Source organism: Salmo trutta, chromosome 28 (assembly GCF_901001165.1).
Source record: "Salmo trutta chromosome 28, fSalTru1.1, whole genome shotgun sequence".
Taxonomy (NCBI): domain Eukaryota; kingdom Metazoa; phylum Chordata; class Actinopteri; order Salmoniformes; family Salmonidae; genus Salmo; species Salmo trutta.
Window position 1 is genome coordinate 22,600,455 of NC_042984.1, and position 18,167 is coordinate 22,618,621.

Below are 18,167 nucleotides of genomic sequence, written 5' to 3' on the forward strand. Positions count from 1 at the left end.
AGATTTGTGTTTCAACAGACCCAACCGGCAGACAGACACAGACAGACAGGAAGGCAGGCAGGCAGGCTGGCAGGCAGACACAGGCAGACAGACAGAAGTCTTTGTCGTCCAGACCAGAGCAGACATCCCAGAGAAATGAGGAGGTGAGACCGAGGCCGGCCATTCACCCTGTTTGTGCTTTTCATTTACAGGGGTTTAACCTCTACGGGCCACGGGGGCAGTATTGAGAATTTTGAAAAAAATATGTGGCAATTTTTAACTGCCTCCTACACCAACTCAGAAGCTAGGATATGCATATTATTAACACATTCGGATAGAAAACACTCTGAATTTTCTAAAACAGTTTGAATGGTGTCTGTAAGTATAACAAAACTCATATTGCAGGCAAAAACCTGTGAAAAATAGATTTAAAAAAATGAGAATTTTGTGACTGTACTATTTAGTGTCATTGTTTTAAAGATACCACAGTGAGAAAGGATTCAGTTCGCAACTCCTACTGCTTCCACTAGATGTCAACGATCTTTAGAAAGTTGTTGGAAGCATCTGTGATGAATACAGACCGAATAAGAAAGCTTACAAGTTGACACGTCATCACTTCATTTTTTGCGCCTGCGCATGAATCTGAGAAGAGTGCCTTTGCCATTATCGTTTATTCTAGACACTTGATAGGTTGTGTGAAAATATTACTGATGTTTACTGATGTTTCACGTTAAAAATGGACCAAAAGATTAATGATGAACAACGTTTGACATGTTTAAACAAACGTAAATAGATTATTTACTAGGTTTTCTTTAGCTTTTTGACGTGACTTTACACTGCCCACCTCATTTTGTGGGAGCCTACTGAACGCTAACTATTTGGACATAAATTATGAACTTTGTCAAAAGAAACCACATTTGTTCTGGACCTGGGATCTCTGGCAGCGCCTTCTGATGGAGATAATCAAAGGTAAGGGGATATTTAGAATGTTATTATCGATATTAGATGATGCTAATGCTAACGGTATAGCTTAGCTTAGCTTAGCATATAGCTTATTGTTGTTAGCATAGTACCCAGTTTATGCAAAATGTGATTTCCCAGTAAAGTTATTTTGAGATCTGGCCATTCGGTAGCAATTACGAGATGATAATATATTATTCTTTGAATGACAATATTATAATTTACCAATGTTTTCGAATAGTAATTCCGTGATTTGTAATGCTGGATTCACTGGGTGCATTCGAGCCGAAAAAAATTCTGAATTTCACCGCGACTGTAAATGCTGTTTTTGGATATAAATATGAACTTGATGGAACTAAAAATGCATGTATTGTATAACATAATGTCCTATGAGTGTCATCTGATGCAGATTGTCAAAGGTAAGTGCATAATTCTAGCTAGTTTTCTGTCTGTTGATGCCCTTCTTTGAATTGGCTAAACATTACACGCAGCTATTGTCAATGTACTCTCCTCACATAACCTAACTTTATGCATTCTCCGTAATGCCTCTGAAAATCGGACAGCGTGGTTAGATTTAGGAGATATATCTTTCAAATGGAGGAAAATAGTTGATTATTTGATTTTTTGAAATGATTACTCTTGCAGTTTTGAATTCCCCGCCATGGTCACATGACAATGAATCCCAATACCGGGATAAGATCGGGATAAGATCCTCAACAGGTTAAGAAACACACGCTACCTAATAAGGCAGCAGTAAGGGCCAGGCTGAAGGCATGCTGCCTGAGCTGCTCTGGTAGGTGAAGGAGACATTATGAGGATAATGTCGGATGGGAGGGAGAGAGGGAAGGAAGGAAGGAGCATAGTCCCAAATTAAAACAAGATCCTTTCTCTTTTAAACAGGATTAGAGGACTTCCTCTTTCCTCTCCATTGCTGCTGGAGTTCAATGACACGACTCTTTCCACCCTCTTCACTGAACGGTGACCACGGCGCCAGGTTTGAACCGAGCCGAGACGCTCTGAGAGGAGCACTCAGTGCACACAGACACTGGCCACGTGTAAACAAACACACAGCGCTAATCAGGCACATGTCAGCAGGAGGATGCACAAGTTGATGTGTTGCCTGAGGCCACGCATGCTCTCTGTCGGTTAGCTGGGTGGATGAGAAACTGAACTCAGAGCAGTGGGGGTGCTACTAGACTAGAGATACTTTGTGTTGCTTAGTCAATGCACTTTCTTAGGTTAAGCCAATGTATAGTGTTGTACGTTCAGGTCACTTTTACTCAGGATGATTTAAACCCTGACTAGCGTGACCACAACACACAAAAACAAACAAGGCTTTGCTTTGGCTGTATTTAGATTTGAATTCAGTGGAACAGCTTGTTTTCATACTAACACGATATAAACAAAGCTAATGCTGCTTTGATTGAAACCCAGCCTCCAACGATGCGCTCGTCGCTCAGGTAACGATTTTTGGTAAATATACACAGAGAGCCTGAACTCCCACTGTCTCACTCAGTTATCCCATAAATGAAAAATGAGCTTTGGTCATACCAAATGGTATTCCTCAGTTCCTCCAAAAGAAGTCTGGAAGTATTTTAAAAACAAACCCCAGGATGTGTGTTTGGGGTGAACAGGCTGGTGCCAAGAAGACAAGAGGCCCTGACGGCTGGCTGTCTGCTGGATGCTTACATCCCTAAAGCCCAATCCCAGGCTTGAGTTTCCCCTGCCAGTCGGCTCAGCTGGAACTGTTCATGTCATGGTGAATGGGGCCGAACAATCCTGAGGGAAAGAGAGTGTTGATATCCTCTTCAGGAGCCAGCTAATACACCAAACCCAAATCCTCCTCCTCCCTTGCAACTCCTCACTCCACCCTCCATCTCCTCTTCCTGGACCGTGGAAAGCCCAAACCTGACCTGTGTGTGTCACAACAACAGCAAATTGATTGCACTGGGAGGGTATCTGACTAGATAGCTCTGGGTATCTGCATCTGCAATGGAGAGATGGTGGAGGGGAGGTTTATTACTAAGAGCTTAGACTTTTTGATTTCCCCTGGATCAAACCAGAGGAGTGATAGCCTTTCCTCTTGGCCATGCTAGGAGAGTAGAGGGGTTAACCAAGGCATCATTATCTGGGCTCCCTCTCAGATAGCCAACAGACTGACCCACATGATGACCATAGGGGAACAGTGAGGGTAAAGTAATCTACTCGTGTCCAGAAGAGAATAAAACACTATCTGTCCAAATCTAGTCATGTGAGGGGTTATCACACTACCATTTAAAGTGTAACAAAAGCACTTAAAAGTGATGCATCAAAGGATGCGTGCTTCAAAGAGTGAGGATGGAGTGAATCAACGTGAGGCTCTCTGATGACTGGACTTTCCCATCAGCCCCCTGGTCAATAATACATCAGGCTGAATCCTGGCAGTTTGATTAGCCAGCCTTAGAACAAGATCCCTGGGGATTAGAGGTACAGGCTCAACCAAGCGATCACTCAAAGCTGTCACAATAGATTGGGGGGAAAACATTTAGTCAGAGGGCTGTTGCTATGGGAATGGGATTATCACAAAAGAGAATAAGGACATTTCATGCAGACAACTTTGGTTTGAGGTTGAAATAGAAGAAACTGAAACTGATTTGACACCTTTGCTTTTCTCCTTCATCAGTCCAGATTTGTAATGTGTTGGTCTTTTTCTGTGAGCTTTGCCCATGTTTTCATTTGATGTGATTCATAGGAATGTTGTGGCAATCAGTAGCCACTGTGTTAATGTTGTGGCAATCAGTAGCCACTTTGACTATACAGTAGTTCATGCTCTTCATTGACAGAAGATGACTGAGGATAATCATATTGTTACTTTAACATAAGTAAAGGTGTTATAAGCAACAGCATTGATATTGTTCTCTCTTAACTAAACACAAGTTATGTGAGTCTGAGACCCTAGGTACTGCTCCTACAACTGACGAGAGAAAGAGAGAGAGAGAGAGAGAGAGAGAGAGAGAGAGAGAGAGAGAGAGATTTAAAAAGGTTGCCATAGGCAGACCTGGCTCTCAAGAGAAGACAGGCTATGTGCACACTGCCCACAAAATGAGGTGGAAACTGAGCTGCACTTCCTAACCTCCTGCCAAATGTATGACCATATTAGAGACACATATTTCCCTAAGATGACACAGATCCACAATTTGAAAACAAACACAATTTTGATAAACTCCCATATCTACTGGGTGAAATACCACAGTGTGACATCACAGCAGCAAGATTTGTGACCTGTTGACCCAAGAAAATGGCAACCAGTGAAGAACAAACACCATTGTAAATACAACCCATATTTATGTTGATTTATTTTACTTTTTTTACTTTATTTGCACATCGTTAAAACACTGTATATAGAGATTATATATTTGAAATGTCTATATTCTTTTGGAACTTGTGTGAGTGTAATATTTGCTGTTCACTTTTTATTGTTTATTTCACGTTTGTTTATCCATTTCAATTGCTTTGGCAATGTAAACATATGTTTCCCATGCCAATAAAGCCCCTTGAATTGAATTTAGGGAGAGAGAGATATGGAGAGGGAGTGGTGGAAGATTAGGAACAGGGGCGGCCGTGCAGTGCTTCTTCCTTCCAGAGAACACAGACAGACAGGGTTTTCTGCCGGGGCCAAAGGTTAGTAAAGATGGGATTTGTGATTTGGTAGCTATAAATCCATCAGGGTGTACTTCTACAGATGTTAATGATACAGTTTTTGGCACCACATATCCCTACTTGAGAAATTCCAATGGACCATACCAATGATAAGAAGGATTTGGGGTTCTAGAGAACCATATAAAAGAAAACACATAGCTCATCAATGTGGGGACATTTGTACCTTAGTGGGGAATAATGGACATCATGCATTTGCTATTGATTGTTATGCGAATGTGTGTTTTGAATTGAATTCAAATCAAAAAAATAATTCTCCTACAGGCTACCTTTTAAGAGCATAAAAAGTCCTTCTCTCCCAACATCATGATGAACTTGTGGTGGTAATTCAGTAAAGGCCGTTAAAAAAAGGGATTTCGCTCATAAAGAATATAATGACATTGTTTCCGCTTCACTTCAGCACTACAGTGTGCCTCGTCGTAGAGATCTCGAGACATCAGTGACTAAAGAGCGCACCATGAGGTAAATTATACAGCGACCCACAGAGACATCTTACTCCACATGCACATATTCACTGTGCTGTGACTAGAGGTCGACCGATTAAGCAGAATGGCCAATTAATTAGGGCCGATTTCAAGTTTTCATAACAACCGGAAATCGGTATTTTTGGACGCCGATTTGGCCGGGTTTTTTTTTTACCTTTATTTAACTAGGCAAGTCAGTTAAGAACAAATTCTTATTTTCAATGACGGCCTAGGAACGGTGTGTTAACTGCCTTGTTCAGGGGCAGAAAGACAGATTTTTACCTTGTCAGCTCAGGGATTTAATTTTGCAACCTTACGGTTAACTAGTCCAACGCTCTAACCACCTGCTTTACGTTGCACTCCACGAGGAGCCTGCCTGTTACGCGAATGCAGTAAGAAGCCAAGGTAAGTTGCTAGCTAGCATTAAACCTATCTTATAAAAAACAATCAATCAATCATAATCACTAGTTAACTACACATGGTTGATGATATTACTAGTTTATCTAGCCTGTCCTGCGTTGCATATAATCGCTTAGGTACACGTTGCTCCAACCATAAACATCAATGCCTTTCTTAAAATCAATACACAAATATATATTTTTAAACCTGCATATTTAGTTAATATTGCCTGCTAACATGAATTTCTTTTAACTAGGGAAAATGTGTCACTTCTCTTGCAAACAGAGTCAGGGTATATGCAGCAGTTTGGGCCGCCTGGCTCGTTGCGAACTAATTTGCCAGAATTTTACGTAATTATGACATAACATTGAAGGTTTAGACTTAGGGATGCCACCCGTTAGATAAAATACAGAATGGTTCTGTATTTCACTGACAGGAAAACGTGTTGTTTTCGAGATGATAGTTTCCACATTCGACCATATTAATGGCCTAAGGCTCGTATTTCTGTGTGTTATTATGTTATAATTAAGTCTATGATTTGATATAGCAGTCTGACTGAGCGGTGGTAGGCAGCAGCAGGCTCGTAAGCATTCATTCAAAACAGCACTTTCGTGCGTTTTGCCAGCAGATCTTCGCAATGCATAGCGCTGTTTATGACTTCAAGCCTATTAACTCCCAAGATTAGGCTGGTGTAACCGATGTGAAATCGCTAGCTAGTTAGTCGGGTGCGCGCTAATAGCGTTTCAAACGTCACTCGCTCTGAGACTTGGAGTAGTTGTTCCCCTTGTATCTGCATGGGTAACACTGCTTCGAGGGTGGCTGTTGTCGATGTGTTCCTGGTTCGAGCCCAGGTAGGAGTGAGGAGAGGGACGGAAGCTATACTGTTACACTGGCAATACTAAAGTGCCTATAAGAACATCCAATAGTCAATGGTATATGAAATACAAATTGTATAGAGAGAAATAGTCCTATAATTCCTAATAATAACTACAACCTAAAACTTCTTACCTGGGAATATTGAAGACTCATGTTAAAAGCAACCACCAGCTTTCATATGTTCTCATGTTCTGAGCAAGGAACTTAAACGTTAGCTTTTTTACATGGCACATATTGCACTTTTACTTTCTTCTCCAACACTTTGTTTTTGCATTATTTAAACCAAATTGAACATGTTTCATTATTTATTTGAGGCTAAATTAATTGTATTGATGTATTATATTAAGTTAAAATAAGTGTTCATTCAGTATTGTTGTAATTGTCATTATTACAAAAAAAAAAAAAAAAATCGGTCGATTAATTGGTACCGGAGGTTTTGGTCCTCCAATAATCGGTATCGGTATCGGTGTTGAAAAATCATAAGCGGTCGACCTCTAGCTATGACATCACGTTGCTTCCACCTGAATTCCTGACTTCCTGATGTCTTTGTGAGGTGTGTAGGGCTCTGCCGCCTGCCACTGCCACCCAACATCATTAACACTGCTAGAGCCAATTACCAGGAGTCATGTGGTGCTGACCGGTCGGTGGGGGCCAGAAGAACGCCTCGTTGGCAACTCCTGCCTAGCCCAACCTGGCCCCTGGCCTGACTAGCAGACACAGCAACCCCTGCTGGCTAAGACCAGGACCGTGTGAGAGAAGGCAACAGGAGAGGAGAGGAGGGGCTAGGGCCGTCTGACAGAGGGCAACAGGAGAGGAGAGGAGGGGCCAGGACCGTGTGACAAAGGACAACAGGAGAGGAGAGGAGGGGCCAGGGCCGTGTGACAGAGGGCAACAGGAGAGGAGAGCAGGGGCCAGGACGGTGTGAGAGAAGGCAACAGGAGAGGAGAGGAGGGGCCAGGGCCGTCTGACAGGGGGCAACAGGAGAGGAGAGGAGGGGCTAGGGCCGTGTGACAGGGGGCAACAGGAGAGGAGAGGAGAGGAGAGGAGAGGAGGGGCTAGGGCCGTCTGACAGAGGGCAACAGGAGAGGAGAGGAGGGGCCAGGACGGTGTGAGAGAAGGCAACAGGAGAGGAGAGCAGGGGCCAGGACCGTCTGATAGAGGGCAACAGGAGAGGAGAGCAGGGGCCAGGACCGTCTGACAGAGGGCAACAGGAGAGGAGAGCAGGGGCCAGGACCGTCTGACAGAGGGCAACAGGAGAGGAGAGCAGGGGCCAGGACGGTGTGAGAGAAGGCAACAGGAGAGGAGAGGAGGGGCCAGGACCGTGTGACAGAGGGCAACAGGAGAGTAGAGGAGTGGCCAGGACCGTGTGACAGGGGGCAACAGGAGAGTAGAGGAGGGCCAGGGCCGTGTGACAGGGGGCAACAGGAGAGGAGAGGAGAGGAGAGGAGAGGAGGGGCCAGGGCCATGACAGAGGGCAACAGGAGAGGAGAGGAGAGGAGAGGAGAGGAGAGGAGAGGAGAGGAGAGGAGAGGAGAGGAGAGGAGAGGAGAGGCCAGGGCCGTGACAGAGGGCAACAGGAGAGGAGAGGAGAGGAGAGGAGAGGAGAGGAGAGGAGAGGAGAGGAGAGGAGAGGAGAGGAGAGGCCAGGGCCATGACAGAGGGCAACAGGAGAGGAGAGGAGAGGAGAGGAGAGGAGAGGAGAGGAGAGGAGAGGAGAGGAGAGGAGAGGAGAGGAGAGGAGAGGAGGGGCCAAGGCCGTGACAGAGGGCAACAGGAGAGGAGAGGAGAGGAGAGGAGAGGAGAGGAGAGGAGAGGAGAGGAGAGGAGAGGAGAGGAGAGGAGAGGAGAGGAGAGGAGAGGAGGGGCCAGGGCCATGTGAGAGAGGGCAACAGGAGAGTAGAGGAGTGAGGGAATCAAAGCCATCCCAAGCATGTGAATCATCAACCTCAGGTGTTAAACAGCTTTTCTGTTGGTAAGAGCGAAAGGGACTTGGCTCTATGTGAACTTTGGAGGATCAGATCAGGTGAATCACTCACTGATTAAAGTGATACATCTGTCCTGTCTTGTCCAGGTGTCAGTCTGTTCTCCAACCCACTAGCCAGAGCCTCAATTAGGTCTGATCTCCTTTGGGCACCAGCTGCACAACCACTCCAGTTACAGGCCAACAGAACTAATCTTATCGAAGGGGTCTAAAAGCACTTAAACCTGTAGGAAATTGAGGGGTAACATGAAACCCCCACCAATGCTTCTTCCTCCCCTGTTTCTGTGGTAAGGATGCATCTCTTAGCATTCTGGAGCGGGGATGTATAAGGTTTTCTTTCCAAATCTTCCAAACTCTCATCCAGCCCACAAGGCCAGGGTAATTGCTGAGAAATAATAGGTGGCGCTCGGAAACTAGAAACCTTTTCAGCACCATTACATGCCTTACCCACTCAAAATAGTTTATCGCTAATTACATGCTTTAGTCATTGAATGTGTGCAAAAAAAGTTACATCTGTTTCATTGAACGTGTTATTGCACTGTCTCTATGGGAGGTCAAACGATTCAAATGATTCAATGATGATTCACCCACTTGTTATTTACATCTGCGGGGGGACTAACTACTGGATATTACCAGTGACACCATGTGTAATGCAGAAGGACAAGGACTCATTTTATACATCTAAATCCATGAAAAGCTGCTGAGACCTGGGACGGAGTGCGAGAAAACAGGAAAAGCAGGGTCAGTCGGATGATTCCTCTGCCTGCTGGCCAACAGGTCATCTGTGAAGAACACTGAAGTACAACCATGGCAGGAATATTTATAGGATGATACACACATAACAAATCATCCCCACATGAACACACACACACAAACAAACAATTGAATACAGAACTATGTATGTGTGTGAGTATGTGCAAGGGTGTGCACATCTCTGTGTACGTGATTGCGTGCGTGTTTGTGTTTGTCTGTGTGTGTGTGTGTGTGTGTGTGTGTTTGTCTGTGTATGTGTGTGTGTGTGTGTGTGTGTGTGTGTGTGTGTGTGTGTGTGTGTGTGTGTGTGTGTGTGTGTGTGTGTGTGTGTGTGTGTGTGTGTGTGTGTGTGTGTGTGTGTGTGTGTGTGTGTGTGTGTGTATGCGTGTATGTGCCTGCACATAAAACAAGTGCATGGATGATAAGACAGAGGGAAATATATCAAAGGGATTGATGGAAGCTTGGCCTGAAGAGGCAGCAGGCTTACAACCGCAGATACTCCAGTTACACACCTGCATGCAAGGGAAGAGCTCATCCACAGCATAGCAAATGATCCACACACAAATAAATAGGCCATGCTAAATGACTTGGAAAATAACCCTGCTTCAGACTGTACACTTGTTTTGAGTTAGGGGAGAGAGAGAGAGAGAGAGAGAGAGGGAGAGAGAGAGAGAGAGAGAGAAAGACACTTTGCTACTTTGAGTTCTTTAAGGGCATGAGAAACATACATGGGTGGTTGTTGACTTTTAATGCCCACAGCAGGTATACGATGTTGATAAGTAAAGTTGTAGGTTAAGTGCTGATAAATTGTTTATCTATTGTTCATGTTAGCATGCTAGAAAGAATACACTGATTTAATTCACAACCAACACATAATCACTCTATCCTACACCAATTAAGCATTTTGCAAACTGACAATAATACAGAGACAATGACTCACAGAGAAGAGAGAGACATCTGTCAACACATAACCTGTCTATGACAGATTAGAGTAGTTATTCTCATTCATGGTGAACACACAGCAACAAACAACATAAACGTTTCAAATGTTTCATGATGAGGTTCAAATCAATGTTTCTGTCTGAGGAGAAGCCAGGTTTGACTTGAGGTTTTTGAGCAGGGAGAGGGAGCCTGTGGGAGAGGGAGAGGAGGGAGAGGGGATATGGTAGAGGGAGGGAGGGAGGCTAAAGGGAGTGGGAGACTGTGGAGAGAGGGAGAGAAGAATAGAGGGGGAGAGGGAAAGGGAGGGTGGCTATGTTTAGCACCTGAGAAGAATGACTTTCCCTTAATTTTTTAACCTTTTAAGTTAAAGGTGTGCTCCATGGGGCTGATATGAATGGCACACTGTTGTAGTACTACCCTGACCTGTTGAAAAAACAGGAGGCTTTATTCACATGTGGAAAAAATAAGTAGTGAGAGCGTAGTCTACTTGCTATATGGGACCAGGAAACGTCTTCCAGAAGAGAACTACAGTAGTAGCAAAGATTTTTATAACTAACCCAAGATAGACCCGAACCTGTCTTTTTAATGGGAGCAAATTAATCATAGTGGGCAGAACGAGCAAGAAAGTGGGCAGAGTCAAACACGAGCTAGTGAGATCCTATTGGCTTGTTCTAGCATATTTGCATATTTCCATTAGGGAATGCCTACCCTGTGAGGTGCGCGTGTGCAACAACTAAATTGGCCCTTGCTCTCCTAATCAAACGTTGGAAATGGGTAAAGTCTACTAAACGCAATCCACTCTGTTTGTTACAGAGTCTAGTTTGGAAACAGAAAACTCTATGGAGATCAAATGTTTTATTGATGAGAAATTTTGCAGAATGCTGACCAAAATCCATCTCGCTCCATCTCCTCCCACCGCCGGCCACATGGCTTCCTCTCATCACCATATTTGGTAGTGAGTGGAAACGCCAACCGGATGCTTCACATTTATACATCCGGTGAAATATCTGTCTCATTGTTCTATCTGTGGTAGTAGTCTAAAACTCACACATTAGCCCTGACAAATAAATCATCCCAGCCCCAAAACCCTTTTTTGATGTATGATAGACATCCAGTCTGGAAGATACATTCGTGCAACAACATGAATTATGTAAAGTTCAATATTTAAGACTTGCACATGTGCTGTTGAAAGGAAACCAGGCATTTCCTACTCAGGGACCTTATGTGTGCAGAAATATAAACGCGATATGCAACAGTTTCAAAGATTTTACTGAGTTACAGTTCAGAGAAGGAAAACAGTCATTTGAAATAAATAAATTAGGCCTAATATATGGATTTCACATGACTGGGCATGGGCGCTGCCATGGTTGGGCCCCATTCCTTAGACGATCCCGCAGATGTAGAAGCCAGATGTGGAAGTCCTGGGCTGCCGTGGTTACACGTGGTCTGTGGGTTGTGAGGCCAAATGGCAAATTCTCTAAAACGACGTTGGAGGTGGCTTATGGTAGAGAAATGAACATTCAATATTCTGGCAACAGCTCTGGTGGACATTCCTGCAGTCAGCATGCCAATTGCATGCACCCTCAAAACTTGAGACATCTGTAGCATTGTGGTGTGTGACAAAACTGTACATTTTAGAGTGGCCTTTTATTGTCCCCAGCACAAGTTGCACCTGGGTAATGATGATGCGGTTTAATCAGCTTGTTGATATGCCACATCTGTCAGGTGGATGGATTATCTTGGCAAAGGAGAAATGCTCACTAACAGGGATGTAAACAAATATGTGCACAAAATTTGAGAGAAATAAGCTTTTTTATGCATATTGAAGATTTCTGGGATCTTTTATTTTAGCTCATGAAACATGGGACCAACACTTTACATGTTGCGTTTATATTTTTGTTCAGTATAGTTCTCTCCTTGAGCTATCCAGCAAAATGACTGTAAGGACACAAGGTCATACATCTGTTCATCAGAAAACACACACCAGGACGCACTCACACACACTCACCAAGGCAGTTGTGTCCGTCGTGTGCCAGTCGGAAGCCGTCATAGCATATGCACCTGTAGTTCCCCGGGATGTTGATGCAGTCATGGACACAGCCACCGTTGTACTCACTCGCACACTCGTCTAAATCTGCAGGGAGGAAGAGACAGAGGGACGGGTTATGAAATGGGTAAGGGGTATGGGTCAGGACTATGGGATGTTAATGATTGACCTGCACCCCACCACCCTTGGTTTCACTCAGCATATAGCCTGAGAGGGTGTTGTTGGTCAAATGAAACAGAGATTGGTATGACAAACTTTGCTACTTGTAAGACATGTTTAAGGAGTATTTTATTTCAACAATTGTTTGCATTCAGGTCGGAAATGTTGCATGTACAGTATCCCTCATGAAATCTGCATAAGCACAACAAATCCAAGAGCAGAAGACAAAAAAGATGCACATTAGAATAGACTGAATCAGTGAGTGGGTGTGATGGGAGACAAATGGGTATGAAACAAGACCTGATGTGATATATGTAATGTACTATAAATATTAGTAAGTCAAGTTGAATCAACCTTTAGTGGCGGGCAGAGAGGGTACAGTCAGAGGCGGAAATCCCGGGGGGGACGGGGGACACACGACCCCCCCATCCTGGGAAAAATATGATTTGTCCCCCCCAATATATCACTGAAACATAACTATGTAATTTAAATAATATTAATAATACGCAATGAAAGCAATTGTGCTGATTATAGACACTTAATAGCGCGTTTTTAAGTTTCAAAAGATTGCGACCCCCCACCCTTTGCCTCACAATGGTTTGATCCACTGACAGTTCTTTAGTTGGCAAGGTAACAGAGGGGTCGTGTCTACTGTCTGAAAGGCACTCAATGAACGTAACTGACGTGAGGTTAATCCAGTCAATCATGCACACACACTAGCTGAATATGCAGAGCTAGCGCGCAAATATTAATTATTAAGCTAGCTAGTACCTATTCCATTTATGTGGCGTCGTCAAAGATGGAATCTTTGCTATCGTCAATTTATTCCAATTTATTCCAAGATCAGCATGCAGATGACATTTTTTATTTTTTTTAAAATGCAGATGATGTAAGTTAGTGCTTCAAAGTCCCTGTGATAAGGTTAGCGATAAACTGAAGTCCAAACTGAACAGAACTACACTCTCTTCTACCATTGTCTTAAATATATTTAATGGTCTCGTTGCAAAAGCTAAATTGTCGCAAGGGAACTTTTATTTATTTATTTCACCTTTATTTAACCCGGGTAGCAAAGATTATAGCAAACACCACTGAAACGGAATTGGTGCTCACTAGCTTTGCAAATTCAGCTATTGTTGGAAGCCAGCCAATATGAAACAAACTATTAAAATTACAAAAGGTTGCAGCATATGTTGTGTAAATGGTGAACTCATACAGCTGTCAACTCTTGTCATTTTAATCCGTTTCACATTTGCTAGCTACCTTTTAGATCGAAGCCCAAATAGAATGATAGAAGATAAGATGATAGAAGCCCATCTCCTACTGTAAATAACCTACACACGCAAAGTAAGAACCCTAGTAGCCTAATATCTCAAAGACTACTTGATAAAATGTTCATTGTGAAACATTTCTAATGGAAATGTTTCACAATGATGTCATTAGGCAGAGCAGGCAACAGATGGCACACAGACAGCAGAGTTGGGGACAGATATGCAGGGACAGACTGGCAGAGACAGGGAGTCTCAGGTAAGTTTGTTGAGTCTTTGTTTGGCAACATTATGAAAGGTTCTCCATTTTTTTGACTTGTAAAATAGGAACATAATTGGAAAATGCCATGGATACCCCCACTCTCAACATAAACTGGTGACTGAACTAAGATTTGTTAAAGGCAATGGTATTGCTGTTGTGATTAGTTGTGTTGTTTTGGGTACCGGTAGTTAGGAGTACGGCAAACACCTTATTTCTTCGGTTCCTCAATATTCATTTACCATATTACAATGTAGGCTATGTGTTACAGCACTACTTTTGGTGTCCCCCTCAGGAATTGCTCTTGAGAAAATGTCATGTAATTGTCCCCTCCAAAGTTGATATCAGATTTTTGCCCCTGGGTACAGTAATTGTGGATGGGGAAAGTGAATTTGTCCATGAAGACAGGAAGATAACAGCTGAGATATGATTTGGTGGTAGGAGAGAGAGGCAAAGAGAGAGAGAGAGAGAGAGAGAGAGAGAGAGGGAGAGAGAGAGAGAGAGAGAGAGAGAGAGAGAGAGAGAGAGAGAGAGAGAGAGAGAGAGAGAGAGAGAGAGAGAGAGAGAGAGAGAGAGAGAGAGAGAGAGAGAGAGAGAGAGATTGTTGGATCGTATAGGGCCAACAATCTGGGTGGTTCAGCTCCTCTTTGCAGCTGACTGGTACAGATGCCTCAGTGCTTGATTTGACTTGACAGCAGTGGGCTGAGCCTGGACCAGTGCACTCTCCCTCTAACTCCCAGAGCTGCCTGCTACCACAACATTCTGCTGCTCCATCCCATGATGTCACACAGGAGACACTAATGCCAGTCTCACTCTCATCTACCCCGGGCTAAGAGCATCTCATCCCCTCGACGAGTGGAGGCTTCCTCCCTCTTCTTCACAACACTGTCATTTCTCAAGATCAAAATGATTCTATCCACTCAACTCCATTGTTCAGTCTGTTACAGACCAATTTGACTCATGAATGCAGCACCATCAAATTCCTATCAAACAGGTGGATTTACTCAACGGGCAATACCAGTGAGATAAAAACGAAATCATGTTCTAGGGGTTAAAAGAAAGAGAGATCAAGAGAGAGAAAGAGAGAAAGAGAAAGAGAGAGGTCTTTGTGATGACTTGGACAGGGGACTTTGCTAAGAGGCACTGAGGAATGATGCAGCTGCAGTTCCCCTGCTGATTGACTAGACTAGATTGAGTGGATAGAATGGTTCTGAACCAGCCTGTCATGTTTCCTGTTCCCTGCTCTCCCTGACAACCTCCCTGGCATCTTGAGACAGAGGGTGTGCCCTGCCAAGGTGTGTTTGCCAGCCTCATGTCTGCCAGACTGCCAACAGGAGTCTCAGTGCAGCACGTCACCTGAGACCACTCTGAGGACCAAAGTTCCCTCCACACACCATGAGTCAGGCCCCATCAGCAAATACCATATCTAGAACTAGCACATGATTATGTATTATTCTCCTCTCTCCCTGTTTTGCTTTAATTCTCTCCTCTCTCAGCAGAGCTCTAAGAACCTATAGTAGCAGGGTAAAAATACTGTTCCTGTGCTTAACAGTCGGTGAAGGCTTACATTTGTTGATGGTATTCTAATGTTGAATACAGAATGCTCAACCTTGGTGCTATTGTATGGGTGAACATGCAGAGAAACAGGTAAAAACATGCAGTATACAATCCAGTATATATGAAAGCATTATCTACAGGGCGCTTTGGGCTGTGTGTGTGTGTGTGTGTGTGTGTGTGTGTGTGTGTGTGTGTGTGTGTGTGTGTGTGTGTGTGTGTGTGTGTGTGGGTGTGTGTGTGTGTGTGTGTGTGTGTGTGTGTGTGTGCGTGCGTGCGTGTGTGTGTGTGTGTGCATGCATGTGTGCAGTAGGATTATGTGTAAGGCATGTGGCATGTGTGTGTGTGTGTGTGTGTGTGTGTGTGTGTGTGTGTGTGTGTGTGTGTGCGTGCGTGCGTGCGTGCGTGCGTGTGTGTGTGTGTGTGTGTGCATGCATGTGTGCAGTAGGATTATGTGTAAGGCATGTGGCATGTGTGTGTGTGTGTGTGTGTGTGTGTGTGTGTGTGTGTGTGTGTGTGTGTGTGAGAGAGAGAGAGAGGGATAAAAGGAGCGTCTGGTGTGTGTAACGTCTGCTTCCAACTCACACCCGCAGACACGTAGATCCCCTGAACGCAGCTCACTTTTCCAGGCCACTTTCCAGCTCACACTCTCAAACACATAGATCCCCTGAACGCAGCTCACTCTCCAGATCCCAATCACCTGTTCACACACCTGTATGTCATTATCACACACTATTTAGTTCAGTTCTTTGCACCCCATCACTGTGAGGTATTGTTTGTTTTGTGACACACGTCTTTCAGAGCGCTGAGTTTCCCTGTGATTTACTCCTCCCATGTATGATCATTTTTGCCTGCCTCATGACGCCTTTTGCCTATTCCCTGCCTGTACTTTAGCGTATCGGATTTCCTGTTATCTACCTATTGCCTTATCTCTCGGACTACATTACTAGCCTTTTCCATGCCTGTACTGTTGCCTTTTTGGACCCCCTGTGTATGACCTTCTGCCTGCCCCTGGACCCAGCTACCTGCCTCCTCCTGTGTATGGCCTTCTGCCTGTCCCTGGACCCAGCTACCTGCCTCCTCCTGTGTATGACCTTCTGCCTGCCCCTGGACCCAGCTACCTGCCTCCTCCTGTGTATGACCTTCTGCCTGCCCCTGGACCCAGCTACCTGTCTCCTCCTGTGTATGACCTTCTGCCTGCCCCTGGACCCAGCTACCTGCCTCCTCCTGTGGTCCTTTACAATAAACACCTGCTGTGACCTGCGCTTGAAACCAGCTCTCTGTCTCCCCTCGTGTTCATTAGTGTGTGAGTGAGTCCGTCATTAAAATGAAATTGTTTCCGCAATCATAATGAGGTTTCTGCAGATGTTAACTCCGTTACCGTATGATAAAATATCGCCTTTAGCCTCCAAGACAAAGAATCCTCATCTAGTACCTGACGTGGGATAGAGAGTAGATGATAGACAGACGCATCAGCTAATTGGACTGGATGGACATGGACAGGGTTGGCGGTTTAATCATACAGTACATGCTCTGTTCTGAGTTTAGACCGGTCCTTATCCTAGCATTTTAACTACTCTAGTCTTTCAAATTGTTACATGCATAAAATAATTCTACAATCTTTTTTTACTCATTGCTCGTAAATAACAAAGACATGCGATAGCTTATAAAACATACACTACATGGCCAAAAGTATGTGGACACCCCTTCAAATTAGTGGGTTTGGCTATTTCAGCCACACCCGTTGCTGACAGAGCTCAGTAACTTTCAACGTGGTACCGTCATGGGATGCCACCTTTCGAACAAGTCAGCTCATCAAATGTCTGCCCTGCTAGAGCGCTGTTATTGTGGAGTGGAAATGTCTAGGAGCAACAACGGCTCAGCCGCGAAGTGGTAGACCACACAAGCTCACAGAATGGGACCGGCGAGTGCTGAAGCGCGTAGCGTGTAAAAATCGTATGTCCTCGGTTGCGACACTCTACTGAGTTCCAAACTGCCTCTTGAAGCAATGTCAGCACAAGAACTGTTCTTCGGGAGCTTCATGAAATGGGTTTCCATGGCCAAGCAGCCGCACAGAAGGCTAAGATCACCATGCGCAATGCCAAGCATCAGCTGGAGTGGTGTAAAGCTTGCCGCAGTGGAAACGCGCTCTCTGGAGTGATGAATCACGCTTCACCATCTAGCATCCGATGTACGAATCTGGGTTTGGCGTATGTCAGGAGAATGCTACCTGCCCGAATGCATAGTGCCAACTGTACATTTTGGTGGAGGAGGAATAATGGTCTGGGGCTGTTTTTCATGGTTCAGGCTGGGCCCCTTAGTTCCAGTGAGGGGAAATCTTAACGCTACAGCATACAATGACATTCTAGATGATTCTGTGCTTACAATTTTCTGGCAACAGTTTGAGGAAGGCCCTTTCCTGTTTCAGCATGACAATGCCCCCGTGCACAAAGCGAGATCCATACAGAAATGGTTTGCTGAGATCGGTGTGGAAGAACTTGACTGGCCTGCACAGAGCCTTGACCTCAACCCCATCGAACACCTTTGGGATGAATTGGAACGCCGACTGTCAGGCCTAATCGCTTGACATGTAGTGTATACTACCAGTAATCATCTAGTGTGTACAGTTTCAGAATGCACTGAAAAGTAACACAGGGACAGTATATTTGAACAGCTATCCTAATATCTCAATTTCCACACTTCGTCACCCACAAGCACGAGGCCTACGCGTCAAATGTATGATAGAAAAGGCTGTAATTCTAGCTCAGCATATTCAACCCATTGGCCCATGCTTTGCCAGGGTATAAGGTGTTTGTTTCAGGAACACCATATC

The 18,167-nt window shown here is 44.4% G+C and overlaps 1 protein-coding gene across 5 annotated transcripts in view; it reads right to left on the reverse strand.

Annotated features, from left to right (window-relative positions):
- Positions 1 to 18,167, reverse strand: part of LOC115165820 (signal peptide, CUB and EGF-like domain-containing protein 3) — a 113,856-nt gene that overhangs the window by 62,299 nt on the left and 33,390 nt on the right. For all 5 annotated transcript variants that reach the window (XM_029719225.1, XM_029719226.1, XM_029719223.1 and 2 more), the window contains exon 3: positions 12,059 to 12,184. In XM_029719225.1, coding sequence (XP_029575085.1) covers positions 12,059 to 12,184 — 126 coding nt within the window. The remainder of the gene's footprint in view (positions 1 to 12,058; positions 12,185 to 18,167) is intronic.